Source organism: Clupea harengus, chromosome 13 (genome assembly GCF_900700415.2).
Source record: "Clupea harengus chromosome 13, Ch_v2.0.2, whole genome shotgun sequence".
NCBI classification, from domain to species: Eukaryota; Metazoa; Chordata; class Actinopteri; order Clupeiformes; family Clupeidae; genus Clupea; species Clupea harengus.
In genome coordinates, this window is record NC_045164.1 from 3,985,551 (window position 1) to 4,012,902 (window position 27,352).

The 27,352-nt window shown below is 42.6% G+C and overlaps 1 protein-coding gene across 7 annotated transcripts in view; it reads right to left on the reverse strand.

Annotated features, from left to right (window-relative positions):
• khdrbs2 (KH domain containing, RNA binding, signal transduction associated 2) overlaps positions 1–27,352 on the reverse strand; it is a 67,666-nt gene that overhangs the window by 35,873 nt on the left and 4,441 nt on the right. For all 7 annotated transcript variants that reach the window (XM_031578848.2, XM_031578850.2, XM_042709515.1 and 4 more), the window contains exons 2-3: positions 19,059–19,186; positions 4,148–4,264 (exon numbers count right to left, since the gene is read on the reverse strand). In XM_031578848.2, coding sequence (XP_031434708.1) covers positions 4,148–4,264; positions 19,059–19,186 — 245 coding nt within the window. The remainder of the gene's footprint in view (positions 1–4,147; positions 4,265–19,058; positions 19,187–27,352) is intronic.

Here is a 27,352-nt window from a genome sequence, read left to right on the forward strand (position 1 = left end):
GATTTTATTTTATATTGTTGCTTAATGTGGACTGTTTGCACCTATTAAAAAATTCATATTATTATTATTAGAAGCTATCACTGTATTTCATGGATACCTTATGTTTACAAAACAAACATAATATTTATTGATTGATTATGACTTAAAGTATTTATGTGCTCCTGAGCAACACGCCTTGGAGACATATGTTTCAGTGTAAAATCAAGTCAATGAATATTGGCATGTCTGACCTTAACTTGCAATTTTCCTCTTTCACAGAGAGGGTGGTTGGGGGGGGGGGGGGGGGGGGGGTTGTTGTATTCTTATGGTGATGCAAACAATATACAAAAGGAAACCTGAAGGCTTGAAAGTGTATTATCCAAAACTAGGGCAGACTTTTAACCGAGTAACACTGTTTTTCTGCACCATATTTGAAAGCTTTAACATTCTGCTTGATGCAGGTCTGTAAGCAAAACTCTCTTTGACTGTTGTCTCAGACTGTCTTTCCAGATAATGTCTAACTGGGAGTTGAGGCAGTTCAATTTAAGTGCAGAGGAGTCTTTTCAAAATGTCACAAACAGCTGTTGACGCATGAGCTTCAAAAGAATGATTGCGAGGAATGCACACAAACATCATTCTCCAGCTGAGCTACTTTTGTCTAGTACAAAGCCACAGGGACTACAGACAGACATGGACACAAATGGAAGACCAGTCATCATCTGATCATCATATAGAATTTATTTTATTATTTTCCTTATTGTCTCAATATGAGGGACACTTGACGTACTGCGTATGGTGCACTTTCACCAGAAGCTAAAAGACACGAAAGGTTAAATCTCCGTAGTTCATAGATCCTGCCTAAGGCACCGTCTCTCTGTTAATTGACAGCAAATCACAGATAATTTCGGAGCACATTACATCCATTCTGCCAGATCTCCCCATCCTCCCAGTTTATACACAGATGATTTGGAGAGAAAAAAATAACAAATACGGAAATAACTCAAGGACTGTCCTGTCAAAGCACATTACAACACAAGTTTGCCTGAACTGAATAAAAACTGGCTTTAAACCTGCAGTTGTCACTGGCAAACAATGAACCTCAACATCGCAGTACAGCTCACAGTCTTTGCTGCTGGCGAAAAGTAGACGGTATTGATGATGTATGTAGTGTTTTGCTCGAGAAACATGGGCACCATAATCATTCATGACATGTATTTGTTCAGGGCCAGCACTCTGTCTGACACAAGCATGGAGTGGCTTGGTTCCTTGCTCTATGGGACGCCGCATACAACTTTTTTTTCTGTAAGGTCACTTAGGCCTCACACACCGTATCCGGACCAATCTATCAATGGAACATGACACTCGCTCACCAATCCCTACTGAACCTGTCAACATCCTACTCTCGCCACTCCAGACAATGTTCAGGGTGAGCTGTAATATGAGCCAACTCAGCGAGAGTCGGTGTGGGTCTCCCAAAACCCCAGAGCTTATTGCACATGCTAATGTATGCACATTTACAATGCACAATGAACTGGCACAGTCGAGCTGGTGCAGTAAACAAGCTAATGTTAAGGTTTTCCAGTCAAACTCAATAGAGTGTCAGATTATACCCCTTCCATAATCAACTCCTATATAATCAATGCAGCAGAACAATGGCTCTGCAAAATGCAATCCAAATGAAGACGCTTAAGAGAGAGAGAGCTAACAAGTGAACTCCGTCCTCAACAGCCTGTGGGAAGCATTTTGTTGGCTAGAAAAGGATGGGAATTAATCATGCAAATACCTATTAAAGAGCCTCTGGTTTTGGTATATTGTGCCAAGTTCCATTAGCATGTGATGGTTTTTGGCAGGTATACCAACTCCATTCCATCTCTAAATGAAAATTATTTATACTTTCAACTCATTTTAGCATAATGACATTCCAGTGAAGAAAATGCATGATACAACCTTGAGTCCTTATCTAAAAACCTATCATGCCAAGGTACAACATAATCTTCAAATGGAACCTTTGTACTGTAAAACTGTGTGTGTGTGTGTGTGTGTGTGTGTGTGTGTGTGTGTGTGTGTGTGTGTGTGTGTGTGTGTGTGTGGCTGTGTGGTCATGATATGACATCCGCCTCTCCATACCTCCATAGACTGGATCTTTCTCTTCCATGTCAGAAAACGTTCCCAATAATATTGAAAAAGCCTTACTAATCCATTTGCATGAGTCAATACTTTTGTTTTGTTGTTTAATTGGTCTGATCACCAATTCAAGAATTCCCTATCCTCAAGTTAGGAGGAGTATTCTTATGGACTTTATCCACCATTTTTCCCCATGTTCCTCACCATAGATATCGCCAATAAGACTTCCTTGCTTCTTGTTACCAGTCATTTTACATTTAGCAGTCATCCATACCCCACAATACACAACATGCTTGGTAAACTTCCTCCAACTGTGTTGGAAACCGCATAGTTCAGTTCATTCTTCGATTCACTCAGCACCAGACCAGAACCCTCTCTCTACACCTAAATGTAACTGCTGTATTCTAAACTAACCAACAGATGTGAATACTAGCTGACAAAGCTCCTCCCTTTACCCGTTCACCAACCTATACTAACTATACTAGAATATACTAGCAAGAGACATAAAATAACCATGCAATGCAAAATCATGCAATGTGTATGTCTGACACTGCAAAAACAACAAAACAAAATAATATCTAAAAGTGATGACACATAAACGCAAAACAAACAACGGAGCTGATTGATGCTCTGTCGCTTTCAAAAATCTCCCCCAGTGGAAGGCAAGCTGTGCATAAGAATGCTCTTCACCTGGTTCAAAAACTCCTTTTCGCCCACCACTACCTTCCCACTGTGAATATGTTCAATAGGAAATCCCAGACAGACAGACACATGCTGTCTGAAATATTCTCTTGCAGTCTCACAAAATTACTCTTTCAAAGACACAGATCTGGAAGTTGATAGTAGTCAAGTGTAATCGCAGCTCTGTGGTTATAAACCATTTCACTGCAATAGGGGAAGAATAGAGGTTAAGTTGCCTTTTGTACCCTTTGAAGGATATCTGCTTCAAAAATACCACGTCAAAAAACAAGGGCCTGCTTTTAGGATACTACCTAGTGGACAAAAGCATGGTACTCCTCGCCGATTTAGGATGCTGACTGACCATCTTGTCTACCTCAGATTAGCATTCAACTGGCCATACCTTAGAAAAGCCAACACAAGCCTATAGTGCCGCAGGAGCTATCGATAGCTGTGGTAGCCGAAGATGAACTACATCATAGCTGTCTGTAATGACCACTGTTTCCTTGGAGCCTGGTTCTTTTGTCTCGGCCCAGCGGTGATCTTATGCTCAGACCCCTGCAGCAGCTGCTTCTTTGGGACCACCAGTCAAGAGGATGAATAGGATGACTGAGTAACAGGCTCTGCCTGCATGTGACTGTGTGTGTGTGGGGGTGGACAGAGAGCCTTTTTTCTAGAGCATGTTTGTCAGATTCTGACTACTATGGAATCAGTTCTCCTTGTATTGTGGTGCAGATGAGGCATCGTTCACATAACACTCATGGTGTGATACTATCTATCTATCTACACTCATGGTGCTTTACTGTCTGACATTTCTAATTCTACTATTCTATTCTACCTTTCTACTGAAGGTATCTCAAGGCAGTCTTGCACCCACACTGTTTTGACTGTGATATTGCCAGCACTATGCTCTACCAGTTGGGCTACAAAACCACAGTGTGAAGAAGATCCACACCCACTGACAAGATGAGGACAGAGAGCATTAGGGAATTCTTGGAGAGAATGGCAGGTTGTGACCTGGTAAGTCTCTCTCTAATGTGAATTGATTGAGTCGGCCCCTGCCCTGCTGGCCATATTAGAATGTCAACATGTATTTCATCCGATTTGTTCTAGCATTTGGCTGCATACACAATGATGCACTAAACTAAGGTTTCAGATTAAACATGAAAAAAAATGTTTGCTTCTCATTCTCGTTGTCTGACTGCTACATTACTATGGTAACTGACACTGGGATTAAGAGTGAACACAACATGCAGACAGACACTGTGATAATCTTCTGGGATATCTTTTAAAAGGAAAATCACATTTTACTGAAGCATTCAAACCACTCAGGAGATATTCAGAGATTAAAGGGATGTCATCTTACCTTGGCTTTGTCGCGCATCGAGCCCTTCCCCAGAATAGACATCTTTGCTCCTGTTTCTTCTTGTAATCTTTTCATGGAATTGCCTCTGGGCCCGAGCAGCTTCCCAACAAAATTAAACTAGAAGAGAAAAGAGGAAAAGTAATGCAGTTGGTTTGCCAGCCTGCTCACCCCTTTGACCGTTCATTATTATTTACTTTCAAATACAACAGCAAAAACAACAAGGGAAAAAAACACTCTCATGTCTTGGTAAAGCTTAAACATTTAAAAAAAAAAAAAACAGGAGTTTACGAAGGAGTTACCGGGTCAACGAACGGCAAATATCTACCCTATTATTTTCTCCACAGCGGTGCGATACTAAGCTCAGTTCTTACAATCCCCTTCCCATGACTCCCTCTGTCCTTTCCTTCTGTTTCTCTGCCTTGTAACTATTTTCAGTTTCCACCTGGAATGGTATAACCTGGAATCACTCGTCTGTGTTGCTGTAATTCAGTGTAGCCGCCGAAGTCAGTCGGGAATGTCATTCACCCGCTTCTGTCTTTGATGATACAGCGCCGTTCCGAAGCCTGACAAGTTCTTGGGAACGATCCAGAGGTCAGTGGCTGGATGAAGTGTAGAATAATGACTTTCTCTCCTGCGGGAATCCAAGTAATACTGTCTAGATGATGAGCAATCAAGCACTTGCCCGAGGGCTTTCACTGACATTTGTAGGCTCGTTGTGGATGCGTGGTAGTTAAGATTAGGTAGCTGACATCTTATTTATTTGGCCCTGTCTTGAGTCTCACTGTGGTTTTGTGGTTCATCTCCTTTAGTGAGTGTGCTTTTAGAGGATCAATGCTCATCTTACTGCGGTCATCTTTCACCTCTGAAAAAAAACCTCAGTGATTGCACCCCTAATGGACAAATGTCACTGCAGGGATATGAGATAAACAAAGTAAAGCTATAGCTGACCTATGCTTGGTTTCCAAAATTGTTCCCTCTTTTGATGCATGGACATGTTGGCCAGTTTGAAATCCTTATGTCTCGCTTTTTATGGGCAGTAGATTGTGCTATTGGGTATGATGACAGAAGAAACTGCCTGCTTTCAGTCATATCACTGAACTCTCCATGTTTCCAATTTCTTTCAGTATATTTCTTCAGTAATTGAACATTAAGCGTCTATTACAGTCCTGCATAGCTGCACATGGTAAATTGCTGCTCAGCCTCCAGAAAGCAATAACTCGCGATAGAACACCACTGATACACGCCACGAATGACGCCATGCGTCGTGCTTGTCTCAGGGCGTGTCGAGACATGTACCCCACTGGAAACTAAACTAAACTAAACTGAACTGAAGGCCGTTACGCGTTACGAGGGTCTCGTCAGTAAGATGCGCTGCTGCACCCGCCATGATCCGCATGATCATCTCCATGGCACTCTCTCTCTTTCTTTCTTTCTTTCTTTCTTTCTCTCTCTCTCTCTCTCTTTTTCGTTTTCTGCGGAGGTGCTGCCTCAGGTTTCAGCGCCCAGTGGTGTTCGCCTTCCTCCTGCAGGCTCCATTTGACAGGAATATCCTGCAGCTGGCGGCGAGCCCTCGAGCAGATGGCTGCCTCGGCTCCGGTGCAAAGAGAAAAAAGCTCACCGGGCCGTCTGCCGAAGTGGCCTGTTTTTATTAAGCTAATGAATGTCTGGAGCCTCTTGGCGGCTCCAAGGTGGCCGATTCGGGCTTTATTAGGAGGCATGGTTCGGTGTTAAATGAGCTCTGAAATGATGCAAGCCAACCCCTGCAGTGGCAGACACGCCTCAAACCTGCAGAGGCCCCAGCATCCAGTGTGGACGTTTGTGCATCTAACGCAGTAGAAAAACCTGTCCAGCACAAAGTCATGACCTTACGGCAGATTGTTCAGCGTAATCTCTGTTCTACCCATCTGGATAAGAGAGTGAATGCACTTAAAACTCTGCAGCCTTTCATTAGGGCATTCAGCACAATATGAACAGTAAAGAGAATACAGTCCAGATTTCACAAATTAAGTCGAAGATGAATGGATCTGTGAGGCACTGCCTATTGAATCCACTGAGAGCAGCATAGGCCTAGTGTCGATTTGGCCTGTGGATTACCTGAAGAACCCACAACTGGTTGAACAAATTACTTTTTCATGCGCGAGTTACCATGTGAGCGACTAGCTCCCATATGCGCTGGCCAGCAATCCCATTCACATTGATTCGTCTGTCAATGCTTTTCTCAGGACGTCCGCAGGGCCACTTGGACCACTAAACGCTCCATTTGTGCATCATTCAGTCTCTGTGGCAGACACATTCTTGTAGGAATCCATTAGAAACCATTTGCTCACTGACGTGGTTAATTTGATTCAGGTCATTTCTGGGGGTCTAATATCCTCATACTTCTGACATATTGGTTGGTAGAGCCACTGCAAGGGAATCTTGTATTCTCGACATAAACTGATGGCCAACATCCTGTACTTAGACTATCAAAGGGAAACACTGCTGTTCTACCAGAAACCAGAGTTATTATGATATATGTATTGTTTGTTATTATGCATGTCATTATGTTCTGACTGTATTTTATGCAAACATTTCTTAATCCAGGTCCAGTTCATGAATGATTACCGAAATCAGATATATTAGATGATGTTACTTAGTACATACCTGTAAAGACTCATGGATTTTCAACATTTCTCATGTCTAATGTACGTGACACTGGATCTCACAGATCTCACTTAATCTCATGGATTTTCACTCCCAATAGCATAGAACAATAATTACAAGTCCATTAGACTGCTGTGCAGTGCGAGTGAGAGACTGCCATGTTTGCACTGTGTAGCAGTTTTAGGCTACTAGTCAACGATATTTCAATATTCAGCATCACTGAACAACTTCTTTTCTCTAGGCAAACCAAACCTGTTTACGAAACGTAACAATATGCTTTACACATATTGTGTTTTGTGTGTGTGTGTATGTGTGTGTGTGTATGTGGGATGGGCATGGCAAATGGTTTTTCATTGGTTTCAATCACTGACCTCACGGATATCAGTCATGTTAACTTGACAGGTATGAGTAATATGACGCTTGTGTTTGTGGGGTTGGTAAAGGATATCCCAACGGCTGTGATCTGGCCATAGGCTGAGTGCCGAGGCCAACACTGAGGCGGAGTGCCACATGTACTCACATGAACACGCGTCATATTGCTTTTAACAGCTCTGCTACCAACTTATTGAGTTTGATGACAACAGATTTGGATTTATTTTGTTTATTTCGATATTTCTTCACTCCAAAAACTGTTCAGCATCAAGCGTTGCCAAGCAACAAATATTATCATTCTCTAGCCATATAAAATATACGGTACATAGTATGCATGGCATTATAAAGTATTGCCTCATTACATTAGCTCAATTCTGCTTGCAGAGCGCAATTTCCCGAGAGACTATACAGAACCACGTGGTTAGTTTCTCTTTCCTTCGAAAACACGAACAGCTAACCTGACTATTTTTTCTTTTTTTCTTCCACAGAAAGCCACATCAAAGAATCTCCTCGAAATGATCTACCCATCACACACAAATGATGTTCCTGTCACAAGAGCTCAGCATTCAGCACATTTTTTGATTGAGCGGCACTCCTTTCAAATTGCCTTTACCCGCAATCTACATTTTAATGCAGCACTTCAGGTACAAAGAGGTGCACGACGGAGGATGGCTGCTTAGATTTTGTCCCTCACCTGCTGTCACACTCCCAGGGGCATTGATACAAATGATACTCCTCCATTTGTGCTCCTGCGAGCAGCAGCACTGTTCAACACAATTGAGAGCATTACACCGAATGTGACCTCTTTTGAGTGTAATACATGAACGCTCCCAATTTGGAGCGCTTCCTCAGCGAATTACAATTCATCTTGCCACAGTAAATACTGAGACATATAGCGCTGGGGCTTAGGTGAGGCAGGCGTGATGAAAGAGCAACCCCTGTGCGGCTTCAATACTTTATCATGGGAATCAGGGTAGTATTCACTGTGTGTGCAGCTTAGGCTCATTTTAATGCAGTTTATCATGGTTTCAAATTTGGCAAAGGAGAATGTCCACATAGGAAAATATTCTCTCCAGCAGAAGAGGATCATGTTTTGCGATGGACTGACACTCATCTCATTCAACTGGTTTGGTCTGAAACTCGGTTAAATAGACTTCTTTGTATTTCAAATAAGGATCTGAATCAACTGTATTTCTAGTTTCAAATTACAGGCAACACGTGTTGTAACTTCACTGCGAAGTTCAGTTTCTGAGAGGATGGCATTTGGAAAGGGTATGAAACCTTCTCAAACACCAACCACAATACATGTGAAATGAATTGATGAGTTTAAGTGTTCGATATGTCACAGCTAACCTTTCCAGCAACACACCCAGAAGAAAATTATTTGTGCCACTAAATGTTTTACCTGAAAGTTCTTTCTGGGGATTTTGTCTAAAGTCAAAATGGGGGACATAAAACCTCGACCAAAAACCCAGTAAATTACCCCACCAGCCCAGAACTGAAGTCTGAGATAAGACCTACAGATGGGGCGCTAGGCTAATGCTGCCAGTTCACTGAGCTGTGCTGCTGGCTAGACCTGGCTTCAGTGTGATATGGGGATTATGTGTGGTGGCAAAGGTCTATCCTCTAATGACCATAAGAGACAGCTTGGCTGAGGAGTGACAGCGGACAGAAGCGTTTGTGTTGTGATGGACCTGGGCTGAGGTCTAGAGGCTATGGCAGGTTAGAGATGCTCAGAACAGCTGCCCCTAACTAGGCTTCAGCAGGGGAGAGCGCCAGGTGATATATTTCTGCAGAGCCCATATACATCAACCACATGTCTACTCTAAACACAAGAGTGAAGATGCTATTACAACATTTACAAGCATTTATTAATCCTTTATAATAGTTGTTTAGAGAACAGCCTGAAAGTCATATGTAAACATTCATGAGGGATTTCACTGGTAAAGAGATATCCATAGTGTGTTATTTCAATTTCAAGCAGTCCTGACAAAGACACACAGTGAGGGATACACATAGCAATTTCTGAATCACATGAATGTGATTCACTTGTGATTGGCCACTGTGATCAACCAATGTGACAACAAACAAACTGTCAATTTATTTTCTCAGTGGTCAAACAGTTGTGTATGGTGCATAAACCCACAGCAAGGAAACCCACAGGCGTGTAAAAGTGTGTGTGTGTGCCACTGTCTGACGGAGCACAAGCAGCTATATGAGTGAAATGAAGGATGCCAGGCGGGACCATAAGTCTATGATGAATATCCCGCATTAATAAAGCCACATTAAGCCACGGCTCAGGGGGGAAACGGCACAGATGTTGGGTAAACAAACAGGACATTAAGACTACCTGTGGGGCCACGAGGCAAGCAGGTTAGCAGAGTTATTACGCGCGCAAATGAAATCACCCCCACCCCCTGCCGAAGCCTCTCATATCTTATTGCCCGCCTAGCACTGTTTTCATTCAGGGTTGAGCTGTGGCAGCACAAAAGGCCATCATAATGTGATCAGTCAAAGCAATCCTCTTCATATGCACAAAATCTTGTAAATTTTTCAATTTTCGCTTGTAAGGTAGCCTGGACGTGACATAACACCACTCAAAGCCTCTTCACCGTAGCTACGCACAGCTGAGTGTTTTCCAATGATTGGGCAGGAAAATTTGGGGTTTATTTCCCATAGACAGATGATCAGCTTTACTACTTTTCGATGGGTCCTAAGGGGTTAATTTCCCTGTGACCGGTCTCAAACCGCTTCAGCTGAACAGTTAGCTTCGCTAAGCTTTATTTAGCTAATCTCGCACACAGTGCGAGGAAAGCCCATTATCTCTGCTTTGTTTGTAGGGACATAAATAACCTTGTTGAAAATAGAAAAAGATGCAACACACAAATGGTGAGGCAGGTATCTGGAGAGATAGTGTTGTACAAGTGCTTAACACTTTCTGTTTTTTTTTTCCATCAGTATGCAATAGGACTGCTTGGAATCTTATCTGTGTGCAACACCTTTAACAAGGTTGGTGCTCTTTGGGGACTGAGGATTTACTTGTCAAGGAAACAATAGGATTAGGTTGTCCACTGAGATTGTCTAACCCTCCATGTAAAGTTCATGGTGCCAGGAAGCTGATAAATAAGACTTTGTCAAGAGCACAACAGTTTACGCTGCCCTGTGACATTTCGACAAGTCTTTTGAAAACTTTACAAATGTCGCAGAGGAAAGTACCGTGACTGACAGGTTCATAATTTTTCTTTGTCTAAATTACCATAACCAGTTAATTGCTTTAGCCTGTTTGAGTTAATGTTGAATTAATCAACATCATGATTTTCACATTCAAAGCTGCAAAATACCTCAGCTCTCAACTAAAATGATTTACCAGCAAACTGTAACACCTCGTGGTCTTACTGTGTGAAAGGGCATACATTTAAGTCACATTTTCATTACTCCTGAAATAGCCTAGCCTGACGATGTCATACTCATAATTCTAGTCAGAATATGAGTCTGATATCGCTCCATTGGGCTGTGATTATGGGGCGTGTTTCAACCGAACCAGGAGAAAAAATGCCTCTTCGCTCAATTGGTTACCTACAACCAATCAGAACAACGTAGTATGTGACCAGGGGCAGCTGATACATTACACTTTTACCGGATCCCGTAGGAAGGAAGGCAAAAACATCTTTTCGATTGACAAATGCCTTAATCGCGTTTCTCTGTTCCTCTTTCAAAATGAATGCACTGTCAATGTCTAAATGGACTCGAATCTATACATTTCAGCTCTCCAGCGGCAGCCATGTTTGTTGAAAACGAATTCAACTCGTGTGTTGGTGACGTGGTTGGTTACGTTACTGTTGATCATCTGTCCATCATCGTATAAAGCCCGCCTTAACAATTTGATTGGTACGGCCGATATCGAGCCGCAGATAATTTCTCCTCAATGGAGTAATGCCAGACCGAACTTCCCAACCAAAACATTTGTGGGCGGGGCTAAGTTCGGTCTGGTATCCAGGCTAGAAATAGCCTGTTTTGCTTTTAAATTTTGAGTCTAATTTATCTGCATGTTTTCCACGCACTGCACAACCACCTATTTTGTAGTTGAAAATCATTAACGCTTAATGACATTATGGTAAATTAAATCTTGTTCCCATACCATGGGGTATACTTAATCCCTCAGAGAGAGAAAGAGAGAGAAAGAGAGAAAGAGAGAGAGAGAGAGAGAGAGAGAGAGAGAGAGAGAGAGAGAGAGAGATCAACACATTCATTATCCCACCCTAAAAAATGGCAGCTCAAGCATGCTTGAGGCTTGTGTGTAATGGCGTGTACAGGGCTGTTGGCTCAGAGCATCTGTATGCAGATGGCTGCATTTCCCTCAGCATTAAGATGTTCTCACATCTGGCCTGACTGTCACACAGCACAGCACAGCACAGCCCAGCATACCTGCCAGAGGGGAGCCATAAAACAGGGAGGCGGCTGCTAATGAAAAAGCACATCCATAGGTTGGGTTGGCTCTTTGGGGGGGCTTTGAAAGTCGGAGAATGACAATGAAATGTGGAAGTTAAAAGGCACTATTCTTTTTTTTTAAGCAAAAAAAAAAGAAAAAAAGAAGGACGTGAACGCATCATTCATTCAATGGGTTCAGCTACGCAGCCCTTAGGACATATCAGAAACTGGACTGTTCATTTGTGGGCCTTGGGTATAAGCTTCAGGAAATCACAATCACCTTATTTGAATAATGCACTATAGGTTTACACGTGTCTTATCTCTAGCTGGTTTTGAAAGCTTCATTCCACTTCCAGTTCACCATGTTAAAACTGACCCTTAATTGACCTCTATCTTAAAGATAATGGTTGTGTCAGATTATTTTACATTATGTTGGTTTGATTTATTGCACAGGTGGTGATTGTGTTTGACAGTTTACAGATTGGATATTGCTTGTGTTGTAGATGCTATTTTACAGCCAGGGATCTCCAGGTGTTGGCCTCTCAGGTTTACAGGGTTATTTCAAGACAGCTGCCCATCAGTTTAAGGCTCAGTCTTGTGGGGTGACTACAGCATGAGAACACGTTTTTTCCCCTAGCTAATTACAGGGAGGAGGTGCTGCAGGCAGACTGGTTTGCATATGGAAAGCCCTCTCCCGCTGGAAGCATCTGTAACCTGTAACCAATGCAAATCTCGCCCAGAAGCGTTAATTTCATTTGCAGGTGTCTGACAGGGGAGTTTTATGCCAATCCTTCATAATATCTTCTGTGAATGAAACGCATTTGTGAACAACACAGCAAGTGCACGAGAGAGGTGAGAAGCTGAGCTCTCACTGCTTCTGTCTGTTCGTGGTGAGAACAGTGGAAACACTGACTGATTGACAGAGATACTACTGCTGAAAGTATCGCAACAGGCTGACCTTTGACAACATTTTCTCAGAATCGCAATTTGAGCATACACCCAATTATAAAAAAAAAACCTCCAATGCAGAAAAAAACAGACTTAGGTTTGTGCATTTCATTTGCCAAGGTCCTCTTGTCTTTTTTTCCATTTCTAATGCTGCTGATCAAAGGGGTTTTATCTTTAAGTGGGACCACCAGGACTCATAACACAATTTTGTTGTGTGATGTGTAAAAACCTCTGTGTGATTGATAGACCCCCTGATCCCCATCCGAAATCTCCCAAGTTACATAGGGGGTTGCCATGACAACCACATCTTTGATGTTACCCGATAGCCATGGTGGCTCTCCCATCCATTTCTTGGACCGCTTTCATCTCATGTAAAAGACTCCAGCTGGACTTCAGTTTGTGTTATCTGGTGGCCTGTTTGAGCAGGACTGCTTTATTTGTTTGCATGGTTGCTGGTAGGGTGCTAGACAGCTTGCGTATTTGGATAGGACTACACTGGTTAGCATCCAGGGTGAGGGAAGCGTATGACAAGGCTGTGTAGAAAGAGAACAAAGGATCACAACCGTAAATTAATGATCTTATACTATGCGCAAGTGTTTAGAAAACAGAACATAGAAAATATGTAATTCTTTGTTTCCCTCAGTGCAATACATTCTGCTTTAATTAAGTCTGTGTGTGGGCAGAGGAGAACTAGAGAAACGGAAAGCTAAAGGATGCCTTTGTTCACTATTTGATATGAGAACATAACGTTAAAAAAAAACTTTATGTAAGGCATAATGATTCTCCAACTGCTCATTATTGTGAAATGAAATAGTGATCGATCTTTTGTTCCTTCAAAAGAATGTCTGAAGGTGTCATTGAGAACCACACAATCGCTGTCAGCTTTTGACATTGTGACACCCAGCGATAGCCACTTCTGTCCGCAGCAGGAGTGAGGAAATTAGCAAGAACATTCTCAAAACGCAACTCCAAAAGAACAGCCTTTCCAGCGCACAGTGACAAAAAAATGAATGGCTCTCCTACTGTGACTTTGCCCTGTTCACACAAGACCAAGAGCAAAGTCAATAGGCACCTGACTGCTAGGTTGGCTCTGGTCTAGCGGCTGGACAAAAAAATCCCCCATGGTAATTCTTAATAACATAGACCTATTAGGCCCACAACAGAGCTCCAATTAAAAAGATGTTTGTTTTTAAATGGGGTGCAGTTTCACAGCCTGCAAATGGGCAATAATGTCCTGTTCTCTGTGATGCTATTTTTTAACGGTCGCTCCAGTTCAAATCCGTAAAAACTAAATGTCCTGACAGGGCTGAAAGACTTAGCTAGCCTTGTGAAATCCTTAATCAAAGAGATGCCAGAATCCAGCATCTACTGTGTGCTTCACCAACAAATTCATCTGTAAAGAAACTGAGGATTTAGAAATGCAACAGTACAAGCTGACCCAGAAGTTAACCACTGGACTCTAAGCACCTGCGTCAATAAACTGTCATCTTCATACGGAGGTTTCATACACAATCTCAGGTCAGATCTCAAGCATATGAAGCAAACAACCAAGCAGAAACATTGATTTTTTTTTCACAGAGCTCAATGATAAATCGACCTGAGGTTGGTGTGATTCCTTCAGCCTGAATGTATGACTGATATTCCTACAAACACATAAGTCTCCAACTATTGTAAAATACTTCATAAAGAAACGCACAGGGTTGGTGGGGAAAATAAAACAGATACTTGGTCTCGCCTTTCATGGGCATAATGTTTACAATTTGGAGCCCTTGAAATGTCAAACCAGAAAATTCCACATACAACTCTAAGATGCTGAAACAATATCAATAATAGAAATGAGTAACTTGCCTGAGAAAATGTAAGTAAGACGAGTAAATGTCTTTAAGAGGTCTATTTGAGATAGCGTGTTTTGTCAGTAGACCAGAGCTATTACAGGTTTTGAAGTTACAGCAGCTCAAAAACGGAGATGGGGAGCAGTCTGCACTACTTCTAGCTTAATTGCATAAATTAATACCAGCCCACTTTAATGAGAACATCAAAGAATCTTTGTTTGACTAGAGATCTGTCCCAGTCACAGCAGACAGAATCTTGCTGAGAGATTTGCCTGCATGACTTTCCATGTGACAAGATTTACACAGAGCAGCCCTAGCAAAATAATTAAATGCAAGCTGTGATATACTGTATTCCTGTTACTAGGAGAAGGCAGACAGTGGTCCCAAGTGAAAAGGGATAGTGTCTCTTTCTCTTTCTCTCGCTCTCTCTCTCTCTATCTCTCCTCACAAAGTCTCTGCTTTGCCTCGTGGTATCTTTGTAAACAGGCTGCAGTATTTGTTGCAAACAAATATAACTTGATACAATAAAGATATGCAAACCTAGTGTCAGGGAAGGGCATGAGCAAAAACATTTTGAACATTCATTGAGATTGCTGCTACGGTAACCTATAAAAGAATAATGGTTATTCCTATACAGCTATCTACCATAATTCAGGAATATGTGTCTTGCCTCATAGCATTGATAAGACCCCACATCAAAGTTCTGGTGCCGGGGTTGTGGTAAGTGCAAAGACCAAATTCATTACCATGTATTTATGTTGGGAACAGGTCAAAGTTCATACAGTGTAAAGGAGTTGTTTTGTTTCAGTCAATGTTATCCAAGGCTTTGCTAACATGAATTTCTTATAAGAAATTGCTGAATGGGCATCAGACAGGCTACACCGGATTAGTGAAAAGTAACGGTGTATCTTACTTGTACTAGGCCATTCAGTTAACTACAAGAGTGAAATGATGCTTGATCTACTGTAAGTTACATGCGTAATTGTACTCAGCGTAAATGTTTTAAAATGCCTGAATGCGCTGACAATGTTTGCATGCTCTCTACAGTGGTTCCATCCTCACATCCAGAAAACAGCCTTTATCTTTCAAGCCACCCATAAAATTGAGACAAAAGAGAAAGAAGAGGAGGAGGAGGAGGAGGAGGAGGAGGAGGAAGCTCGGGTGGAGTGGGTTACAGCTGTTAGCAGCTGTATTTGCTGTACGCCAGCACATCAAACAGCACAGTGGATCCACAGAGACGGTCCCCCCTCCTCATCTCATCTCCTCACCCGACCTCGCCAGCTTCTCCTCGTAACCTGTCTCGGTCTCACAGCTCCAATTATCCCGCCCCCAAGATCACAATCCCACTGTAAACCGACCCAGCGGAGCTCCGAGTCATTTCTTGGTCAGGATATGCATATTCTGATGACAAGCCCCATCTGTTGGCCCATTCTAATACAGGAGAGCGTTTTCTGCTTTCGATTTTAAGGCCAATATGTTATGCTTTGCCATCAAATTGCTCACAGACACCAGGTGCAGGTGGTGAAATGAACTGCCCCCTCAAGACAGCCATGAATGGGAACAGGCAAATTCTTGGTTCATATGGGGGGAAAAAGCATGCAATGGACTACCTAAATTGGATACAAAAGTCTGCAGGATTGGGGTTTAATGATGTTTCTATTGCGAGTATTTTGATGCATCTTTGCCAAGGTGATGCCCACTTTGGATGTGGAGGAAGACATGTCCTTGTATAAGACTGGGAATATTTGTTCAAAAAAGCCAATAATGAAATTTCACACAGCATTGGAGCAGTGGAAGCTAAGAGAAAAAATGTCTCAAAGAGCACTGTTGCCTTTTATAAAACCACAGAGAATGGCAAATCTAAACGTGGTCCATCTGTTTCAATCAGGAGACAAACTCTATCATAGCTGCTGTCAGGCACAAAACTGGTTTTGACATCACTTGGGGCAAAATAACCCTGTCAAAACAATCTGTTTGCGTATCAGTGGAATAAAATGGTTGCAAATAAGTATGGAGAGTGAAGGAAAAGACTTTCTTTATTTCTTTGATGGTTTATTTTGGCCCATGGGTATGACGCTGTTACAGTGATGAAGTTTTGTGATAGTCCATCAAAACTGAGACTGATTTCAAGAACACGTTTTGGTGAATGATGCTGTTAGAGAGAATACATAGTGATGCTCAGGGGTTTATACTGTAGCTATCTACATGTCAACAATTTGGCCATTACAGATGTAAGATGGCCAAATAACATTACAGATGCCCCTACAATCTATGCTTATGCTTATTCAAGTATATAGTATATAGTATGCATATTCAAGTGTGAACACTCAGGGTCCTCATTTTATAGGGTGACATGCACCGTGAACGGGCTACACGCAGCAGCAATGGGAATATACTGTATATATAATGAGAATATGCAGGGATACCAGTATTTGTTCATTTCAGTGGCACAGGGCAGCGTACAATCAAGCATAAATTGGCTGAGCAATCAGTGGGTGTAGTAATTAAGTAATTTTTTATCCTTATTATATACCTTATTAATGTTCACACAGAGGTCAGTTATTGTTCTACAATGGAGCAAACAGCAAATGTAAGGATGCGAAAAGAGCAGTTTACGCCAGAGGAGACGGAGGTTCTTGTGTGGGAGCTCCAAGCCCGACATGGAATCATTTTTGGAACTGCCAGCTGGCCTCCTTGTTTCGCAGAGGTACAGACAGCCTGGACCAAGTCACTGAACGCGTCAGTGCAAATTGGCTTTGATAGTCTGAGAACTGCTGCACCATGTAAAAGGCGGTTCAATGATGTTAGGTGGAAGCAAAAGCTTTCCTCTAATATGAGAGAGAGAGAGCAGGGGAACAGGAGGGGGTCCCTCCAGCTGCCAGCCTCTGACCCCAAATGAGGATCTGGCATCATCATCTCTACCAGCCGAGAGCGTGGCAAGCTTTGGTGGCATACATATTGGCATTGCAGGTAATGATGTGAGTGGTATTCATCATAAAAAAAAATCACGTACAATAGTCCAAATCAATCACTTTAATTCAGAATAAATTAATTAAATATAAATTAAATGAAAATAATTGAATGAAGGCGCATCGTCAATCTCCATCAGCACAAGTCTAGAGCGACTGGCAACTGCAGCTGAGCAGCAGCCCAGCCCAGCAACTCCTTGGCCTCACGGGGACCACGCTGGACTACAGTGATGCTCACCCTCCTCCACAAGGGCTCCCTCTGTGTCTCCACAGACCTCTACCACCCCTCTTTCCTCTGGTGTACGCACAAGAGGCAGAAGAGGAAATTCATTTAAATAAAATCCTGTCATTGTATTAAATGTGTGGTTTGTGTTTATATACGCTTACTGAGGAAACAAGTGTCCTGCTAACTGGTCCCTCCTTTGATATGGGTGGCTTGCCCAGCTGTCAGCTGCTGCTGCTGGTACATTCCGTTCGGCCTCCCTTTGCAGCAAATGTGTCCTCTGACATGTGTTGCTATCCACGATCCATGGCAATATTGTGCAAAACACGACATGCCACGAAGAAGGCACTGCTTTTTTGAGTGCTGTCTTGTTATGTGCCACCTGACCAAGCATCTGAAACACATTTCTAACAGGCCAAATGTTCACTCCATCACAGACCTGTCGCTTGACAACACAATATTGAATTGCCATCGCCACTGAATGGTTGGCTTAATGTATGGCAGGATAAGCCAGGTGTGTCTCCCAACAGCCACCAAACTGGATCACCTGAACATTGATGGAATGAAACACTTTACGATTCACGTAGATGCCCATAGACAGGGGGCACACGCAACTGAATGTGCATATAGTCTATTACGCTCAAGACCCCCAGGAACCAAAGGCATTCAAAGACTGACTCTTTGTTACGCGCTGGATATCAGGTGATGGAAAAACTATAAACTGTGGTGCTCTACGAACAAGGGAGGTGGTGACTGCATGTTTCTCTGAACCTAAAGCCGACTCGGATTCCCAACCGTAGAGGCCGGAAGTATCCAGTAGCGTCAAAGGCCAACGCTGCTGTTACTGTCAAGGCAACAGGAAGGGGAGTCACACCTCTGTGTTGTTTCTCCAGGTAGGGACCAGTTAGATGGCAGATGTATTTAACAGCCACTGGGGGAGATATCTCCAGCAGCCCTGACCGGTGAGGTCCATGAATGTGCGGTGCAACCGGGCCACCCTCTCCCTATACCTACGCCTGAGGCGACCTGTGGACTAAGGTAGGTATGTAACTAATACCCCACATGGAAGAAATACATTCAGAAGTTAACAGCAGCGATTTAGCCTTACTTTTGTTGTGCCGGTCACTGCTCCGATAAGCAAGACATTTTTATACATTTGTTTGGACAGAGTATGTGCCTACCACTTCAATGTGCTATATTGCAATGTTTTTAACCTAAATTAACAGAACAATGTTTATCAGGGGGAAAAAATGTATATCTCGGATATTTTATATATATATATATATATATAATACATATATAATATCCAACTGCATGTGTGAACAGTATATCCAGCAGATCTATAGGAACATGACGGAGGTTGGCTTTAACTGAGAGCTGGTTGTGGTGTCTGTAAGTATCAAATTAGCTTCAGGTCATGCGCTATGTACTTTTGCGTGTTTCCAGCTGCGTTGCAATGAAATTAGAGCCCTCAGTGTATCCAAACGATAGCTTACCTTAGGGTACTGCTGAACTGGGATGAGGACTCTTTCAGAAAGCTTAATGTTTTTGTTGCTGATGATATCCAGGTACTTCTTAACTTCACCATCTTTCCGTAGATCATCCCCTTCAAACTTCTCAATTTCTGTAAGGAAAAAGCAATGAATTAATTTTATGTGTGGGGGTCATTTATCATGCCAGAGTTTCACGAGAGAAAGAGCTCACACTGAAATAAATTGACAAAATGCTCAAACACTGATGAACTCTAGATTGTTATGCTGACTCTGAAAATTCAGGATAGTGTTGATATTAAAACCTTAAGATTCCGAGTCATCCACTGCCAAACATGAGCTGGCAGAAGAGTTATAAACTGGAGACAGATTGGACGCAAGACCATTACTTCTTGCCTGGTAAATTTTTACAGCACTCACAGGAATTAAATTCAAGTCAAGCAGTCAAGAAATGAAGCTGTCACCTGGCTGTTTTAAAGCGGGTATCTGAGCCCCTCCTACCCCCACAAATAAAGCACCAACTCCCTCCTGACCCCAAGCCTCTCTGTCAGAAACAGACTCATGCTCTGCTGAATTACAACCCCGGGCCAACGTCACATTGAAGCCGAGCAACAGAGGAACACCCTGTTTGCTAAACGGTCCAAAGTGGGAAAGAGAGGCGAGAAAGGATGAGCGTGGAGGCAGAGAGAGAGAGAGACAAGCTGCTAGTTTATCTCTCCACTGGAGTAAATTGTTCTAAATGCCACCTCTATCTCTGATCAAATCAGATTGATCTATTTTTACATGCACGCGACAGGACCTGGCGTTTGGGGTGTATGTGTGTGGGGTGTGTGTGTGTGTGTGGGTTGTGTGTGTGTGTGGGGGGGGGGGGGTGTGTGTGTGCATGTGTGTGTGTGTGGGGGGTGTGTGTATGTGTGTGGGGGGGGGGGGAACCGCAGCCTGTGGGGCCGTTTCCATGCAGCATGAAAGTTTTGGCAGTTCGGAGAGCCCTGCCGTGTGCAGCGACTGTGCCATGCACGCCTCAGTTATCAGAGAAGTAGTTCGGTGTCCTCTCCTTGCACCCCAGGATTCCAGCTGGAATAAGGTTTGCTTCTTGTTCACACACAATTTCTGGGAGGAAAATTCCGTCTCTGCGGGGCTACAACAACTATAATTATCTCAAGTTTTTTGCTAAATCAGAGACAAAATGTTTGCAAAGGTGTTCTTGACTGCAACAGCAGAGGTGAGATAGTTTCTTTTGAAGTATGTTGGAAGCATTTGCAGAGTAATCACATGATTATATTATCACCCAAGAAAATATCTTAAAAATAATAAGCCTCTGAACTGTCTTAACTTGCACATAAATAATAGAACAACATCAAATGATTTCTACAAAGGTGCCACTGACTATCACCTGCATTCAGATAAAAAGTGAAAATGCCACCTGTCACCTGTTAGCGCTGTTCTAGCAATCAAATAGAAATGTCTGATTGATTAAGTGCCTAGTTAAATGAATACGTAAAGGACTTATCTTCATAGCGCAAGTTTTGTTTTCTCTTTGAACTTAAACTCTTATGAACACTTAAACAAGCTGTAGAGGCTGTCTCACAGATGGCATCAGAATGGGAGAGAAGAGAGCGAAGTGAAATCATGCGAGGCCTCTCTCCCCATTTACAGACTCGGATGCATGTGAGTGAGCAGTGTGTTTGGGTTTTACTCAGTGGCCACGATCCGGCTTAGTGAAGCACGACAATGTTTTCCATGGGTGTCCACGTCTGGGAGTCATAGTCACTGAGACGCTGGCCTAAAAATACATGAAAGACCTCACTGAAATAATAAAAAGCTTGACTTTTCATCCAATCTCCTGACAAACATTGGCAAAAAAAAATATGTTTGCCCTTTTGTTCACTTGTTTTGAAAGGCTTCTCATTCAACTGCAAACGTTATGCACATGATAAACCATTTATTTTCTGTGTGTTTATTATTTGGATTTATAATGGAAAGGGTACTCAAAGATTCTGTATGAGAGTGCTCTGAGTATTGTACAGCCTTTCATGAAATGTCACTGTCTCTCACTTGGGATCTTTCAAATGGTAAACAATTGCCACTCCTCTCTTTCTCTTTCTCTGTCCCCCCCTTAATTCACTTCAACTACTTCTCTCAGAAAGACACAAACTCAACTCAAAGTGAGAGACACTCCACAAGCGGGTCTCAGCAGTGAGGAATGAACTGCTTTTGATTTATTGGGCTGATTGTTTCCGGCACACAGCTAGCTGTGGACACAGCCTCCTCCTAAAAAAGACAGGGAGAGAGGTGCCAGATGGTGCTGTTAAATAGTGTTTGCCAGAGCACACCCTCATTTTCAGCCTCAAAAGAGAACATTTCCAAGGAAACTATTTATTCTCTCTGTTTCAGCAACGGGTCGACTGGTGTTACAACTGACTGGCAGGAAGCCCTGATGAGAAGGGGGCACTGACTTGTTTTCTGCCCAACGAAACAAATGCAGCCAGCTGGCTGTAGGCTGAAACACAAATGCAGCTCGAAGGCACATCATGCCTCTTTACTTTAGATCAGCCTCTTTCCAGGGCGTGTCAACTGAAGGCACACCAGAGAAACAACACTAAATAACAAACAACACAGGAAGTAAGACCTCCTGATAAAGACAGTGTTAGCATCAAAGTAAAAACCAACGCTAAAACAATAGCAATTTGGGTTATCTTCTATATGTCCATGCAGTTGTATGTGCATTTACTACCACCATGTCTCTGACCAGTGAATGGAAGTAATTTGGTGAGTGCAGTGATTTAGCTCCTCAGTGTCTTTGCCACATCCTAGCACCGAGCTACCCGATTCCACCATTAGCAGCATGGTGCCTCCTCCTGGTTTAACAATCATGGTAATTAGCACATCCAGGTGGTGGAAGCAAAATACTGGGGAGGAGATTAACTTTCTGAACCCAGAATATGCAGCTAATGCCCAGACAAGAAGGGAAAACATACACACTCCCTCAAAACATCACAGGGGTGCCGCCCGCCTTGCCTTATGGAAACCTAAGCACAGGTCAAACCAGCGAAACCACTTACAGCAACTGCATAAAAGATGGCGGATGTGCTCAGAGGAAAAACAAAACGATAACAAACCCATAAATATTTTTTGTGTGCTTGACTAAGAGCCTTTCTGTTCCACAATCATAAATATGTATTCCTGATATCGTGCATGGTGTTTTTGAGCATCCAATCACTCGGAGTGCCCTGGATATTAAACTGCTCTATCTTCTCTGGATCGCAGTCACCTATTCAAGGTATTCCTTTTATTACTGTATCATTTTTTGGGCACATTACTGAATCAATGTAGTCGATTCTGGGGGCTTAGCGTTATACAAGCCCCAATATATCACCTACTGTGAGAAACAGTCGTGCTGCTTCGCCCCACATTTACAACCTGAGATCTTATCAGGGATTCCAACCTGGATGGTGCTCAAAAGATGAGATGACCTTCCCCAGGGAATCTCAAGGTTACCAGATGGGCTTGATGATTTATATGATGCACATTAAGTTGCTTCTTTTGTGCTAGATGACCTTAAACGTGCTTGTCAAATAATTGAGGGTATCATCATTTAAAGTTGCAGCACTTAGTAATCCAATGTAACTGTATTGTTATCCTTTGTTTGAGGGTATGTGAAGAACCTTTGAATTTGTTGAGTTATTACGGACTCCTGAAATGTTCCGAGGCCATAAAAGTATTATCATTTTTCTTGAATCACCTTGGAGTTTTGTGAAGGGCATCTCCTATCTGAATGATCACGAACACCCCCCCTCACTCTCCTGCTCTCTCTCCCTCTCTCTCTTTCTCTGCCTCTCTCTCTGCCACTCTCACATGAAAACCAGGAGAGGGAGGCACGGATTCTTCAAGTGTGCTGGTCGACAGATGTCAGCACAGCGGGTGCCCAGAGATATCAGGGGGTTCCCAAAAATAAATCAGGAAAAAGACTGACACTAATTAACTCAGGAAACTAGGGGCAAACACTTTGGCCACATATACCATGTATACACAATGCAGTAAAACAGATGGCTTGTTTCGCTCATATTAATGGGGCACAATATCATTTAGTCATCATATTTGAATTTGTTTACCGCATTCTTTGATGCATATGGCCCTGTGAAATAAGCCAGACTATGCTCTAATCTTGTCTACAGTAGTGGTGTTATCTATTACTTATTAATGCATATCTTTTTTGAGCTGCAGTCACACTGAAAGCCATATGCATAGACTGCAAGTCTAGAATAAGAAAAACACGACACCACTTGCAGAACCAGGTAGAGTTTACAAGCTGCTAGAGGATGCAAGCTGCATTCAAACATACGCACCATCGACTCTCTCTCCAGCAGAGGAGTAAGTCCCGTTAATCGCAGCGAGGTCCCTTAATTGAACCTTTGCCTTTGGCTAGCATGGCCCAGCGTGGGTGAAATGAGCAAAATGTGCCTCTGCCAAGCCCAAGCGCTAATACAGTGAAGGCAAACTGGATCTGAGCTCCCGCCCTGCTGTGCCTCACTGCAGACACCTCTGTGTGCGAGTGTGAGTGTGTGTGTGTTTACGTGCGTGTGTGAGTGTGTGCGTGTGAGTGTGAGTGTGTGTGTGTTTGCGTGTGTGTGTGCTGAGGCGCTTATTTACAGAGTCTCATTTAGACCCAAACACAGCCTGTGAGACAACAGAATGAAATGAACACTGGGTTCGAGACAAGGGAGGCTGGGTTGAGGGGTACAGAGGGGGTTGAGTCGGATAAAGGTGGGAGGACAGTGAATGGGAAGCCCTGCTGTTTGCAGTGGAATGAAATGGAAGGCCCCAGAGATGAACTGTGGGTATTGCACTGCCAAGGCAAGGTCCCACATTGAAGGCTGATAAAGTGCAATTCTGGGGGCCTGTGAGAGAGGCCGAGTCATTTTATTGGAATAAAGGTAGCCCGGCTGTCTCATGAGTCAGCATTGCTACACCAGAGAGCACCCATGGCAATAAACTGAATTGCAAAAGAATGGGAGGGTTGAAGTGTGAACGTCAACATAGTCAACGTAGGGGTGGGCGATATGTATTTTTGATCGTATGGACGGTATCAGTATGATATCACAGTATTTATTATGAAAGTCTTATCTAAAGTTCATACACTTAATGCTATTTTATCTTTCCAGTAGCAAAAACACTAAATTATGCATTTAAAAGTATCTATTTAAAAAAGGAAACATTTCAAAGGGTAAGATCATCAAGAATGATTAAGGTATGAAAACTACTTTCTTCATTAACATTATAAACATGAAACATGGCTTGAAGAGTTTCTCTAAATCAACAGTTGAAAAAAAATCAAGATGAGGCTCCTAACTGCCAGCACAATTTACTCTGTATAACTGAAATAACAAAAAAACATGAAACTAACCTTCAATGAAAAGTAATCAAAATTGCCATTAGCCCTTAAAGTTCTCAGCCAGGAACATCAACCTGTTGACATTTTCAGGCTTGAGGGATGCCCTAGTGAATGTCAAGACATAAACTTATAGAAAACCTACGATTACCAATTATTTAGGGCCTCTCAGAAACTGGACCCAGTCCCACTCAGTCACGGAGTGCACTCTGTTTGTGGTCACACTCATGACCGCGGGAGGGCACTCTTAATGAAGGGGTAGGGTGTAATACAGGGGCAAGCTTTGGGATGCCCTCAACAGGAAAAAGAGATTGATGTCAGAGTTGTGTTCATTGAAATAATGAATAAAATAGATATTACAAACACCATAAAATGGAAGTTATGGCTACGTTTCTTCACCGTAATGAACAGTAACAAACTGGGCGGAGATTTAGTCGAAGTCAGGTTAAGTATGTGATCTGTGTTGACATATTGTCTCTTCAGCGTGAGGAGCCATTAAATAAATGTTTAGTTGCAATACATCATCAAAAACAGCACAAGCCCTTCAAGCCTTTCTCAGGTAGAGTTGATTTAATGGCTACCTGAAAGCGAACACATTAATTTACTCCCACCAGGCACAGGCAGATGATGTAATCACATGGTGCCTACCTGAAATGTTGAGGTGTGTTTGGTTTGTGTGTTCTGGGTGAGTGTGTTAGTGTGTGTGTGTGTGTGTGTGTGTGTGTGTGTGTGTGTGTGTGTGTGTAAGTGAGTAAGAGAGAGAGGGAGGGAGGGAAAGTGAAAGACAAAGAGGGAAGTAGACTCTTGAAGACTGAGGACAGGGAGCTTTCAGTGATGCTCCCACTCACTAAAAACACTATGTAGCAGAGACTAACCTCTCTCAGGAACAAAGGCCATCTGGGGGTCTTAAGTGTGTGGAAAAGACAGTAAATTGATTCATATTCAGTTTCTAATTATTTTGTGTGTGTGTGTGTGGATGGGGGGGGGGGGGGGCTACAAACAGCTTGATGGGATTCTGGCACAGCATGTTGTTAGTACTATCTATTTCTGTAGTCTGGCTGTGTTCCCTGGCTCTCAATCTACTTTTTCCAGGTGTATTGGAGATGAGACAAATCCCATGGACGAGTAATAGCAAAGATGGAGAATGTTCTGGGGGAACAAGAGAGCACGCAGGCTTCCCCTTTCCACACCTAGACCAATACTATACTGTTACATCTTAGTCACAAAACTACTGAATATATAACAGGCAGCTTAGCACGGCTCTTTTGGTTGTTACATCAACGCATTAACACTCAACAATTCTCCACTGGTGGTTATTATATGTAAAGACATTTAGCGGCACCTACAGTACATCTTAGATAAGTTATTGATACTTCCGGGGGGTCCCATTTGTACTACTTTTTTCTTTCAGCTTTTCATTTTTAAACGTCTGTGTTTCATTAACCCTGTGGAATAGTCAAATATGAAGGAGAATATCTTGTAAGGATTCCTAACATTGTGAACCATCGAATGTATGCTAAATCAGAAAATCTTCCAGAAAAAAAGAGCCAATTGGAAAACACTTGCATACACCCTTGGGTAAAAATAAAAGATTGTGTCAAAATGGTTGAAAAAAAAGGTAGAAAGGACTGAGGATATAAGGCAGCAATCTGTTAAAGGAAAGAACATATTATGGGTCTGTCCCATTATCCACTCTTTGGGTAAGGGCACTCAGGTACTTTCGCACCTGGGTGGCATATTTAATGCATTGCTTTGTGGGTCAGCATACTTAGCCAAAGGCCACATCCCAGTGGTCTTCTGGTGAGTGCAGACAGAGAAAGTGCCAGAAGTACTCTGCACTTTGGGCTTATTTGAGAAACAAGGCACACATGGATACTTAAGCAAAGCACACGAATGCACATGTGCCAAGTGCTCAAGTATTCAAGCATGGATCGAGTGCGGGGGACTGGGAAGGGTCCTATCAGTGCCTTGCTCATGCACAAGTGACCAAATTGGCCATTTGGCGTTCAATATCTCCACTGTGGAAATCACATTAATAGTTACATGCGACTGTTACATTTGACCACATTTGTGAAATGAAAACAGCTCTGACATTTGCATGCTCTTGTCTGGTCTGCTTTCACTCTGTTGTATGATGTCGGGGATGACTTTGGGTGAGAGGCTGTTTAAAACAAAAGGTCAGTCTGAGTGAACTGATGAATCGCCCTCTACCAGTGGTGGACTCTTCCAATGGGAGACACTGGGGAGGATTATCGGAATGAATACTAGCTCCAGGTGATGCAGGTTAACCTCATTAGGTTGCGATGCTGTGACGTTTGTGAGATTCAGTGTTAGGATAGGGTGGTGAGAGCTTGTCCTTGGGCTTGGTCTGGTTTATTTAATGTTAGTTTATACTGTTGGTAGATCATATTGGGTATAGATTCACATCTTTCTACATTCTGTCATTTGTGCTTTTAGTAACTATAACTACAATACATAACTTACAGTATATATAGCCTGTGATCTCTTGGATTCTAGCACTGTCAGACTATTTAAAAAACTGGTGAGACTCCTCTAAAACTTCTAGTAACACTTACAAGTGATTACAGGTTTTTTTTCAAGACCTATTATCAGGCCATGCAGTGAGGCCATAATCTGATCTTGAAAGTTACTGTGATATGACATTACACAATGTCCTTCAGTGAAAGGAGAGGTGAGAGACCGACTGTCACAATGTCTCACAATCTCTTAAGTATTAAAAAAGAAACATTTAGGAAATTGCCTCAGTGACATTAAGCATAATGTCCCTCAGATTTTGGATAAAAAGTCTTAGCACAACCTATCACCAATCATAGACTATAAAAATACCACAGGATAAAAACTAATGACACTTGGCTAATGTATTCCTGTTAAGAAGACGACATAATGCATG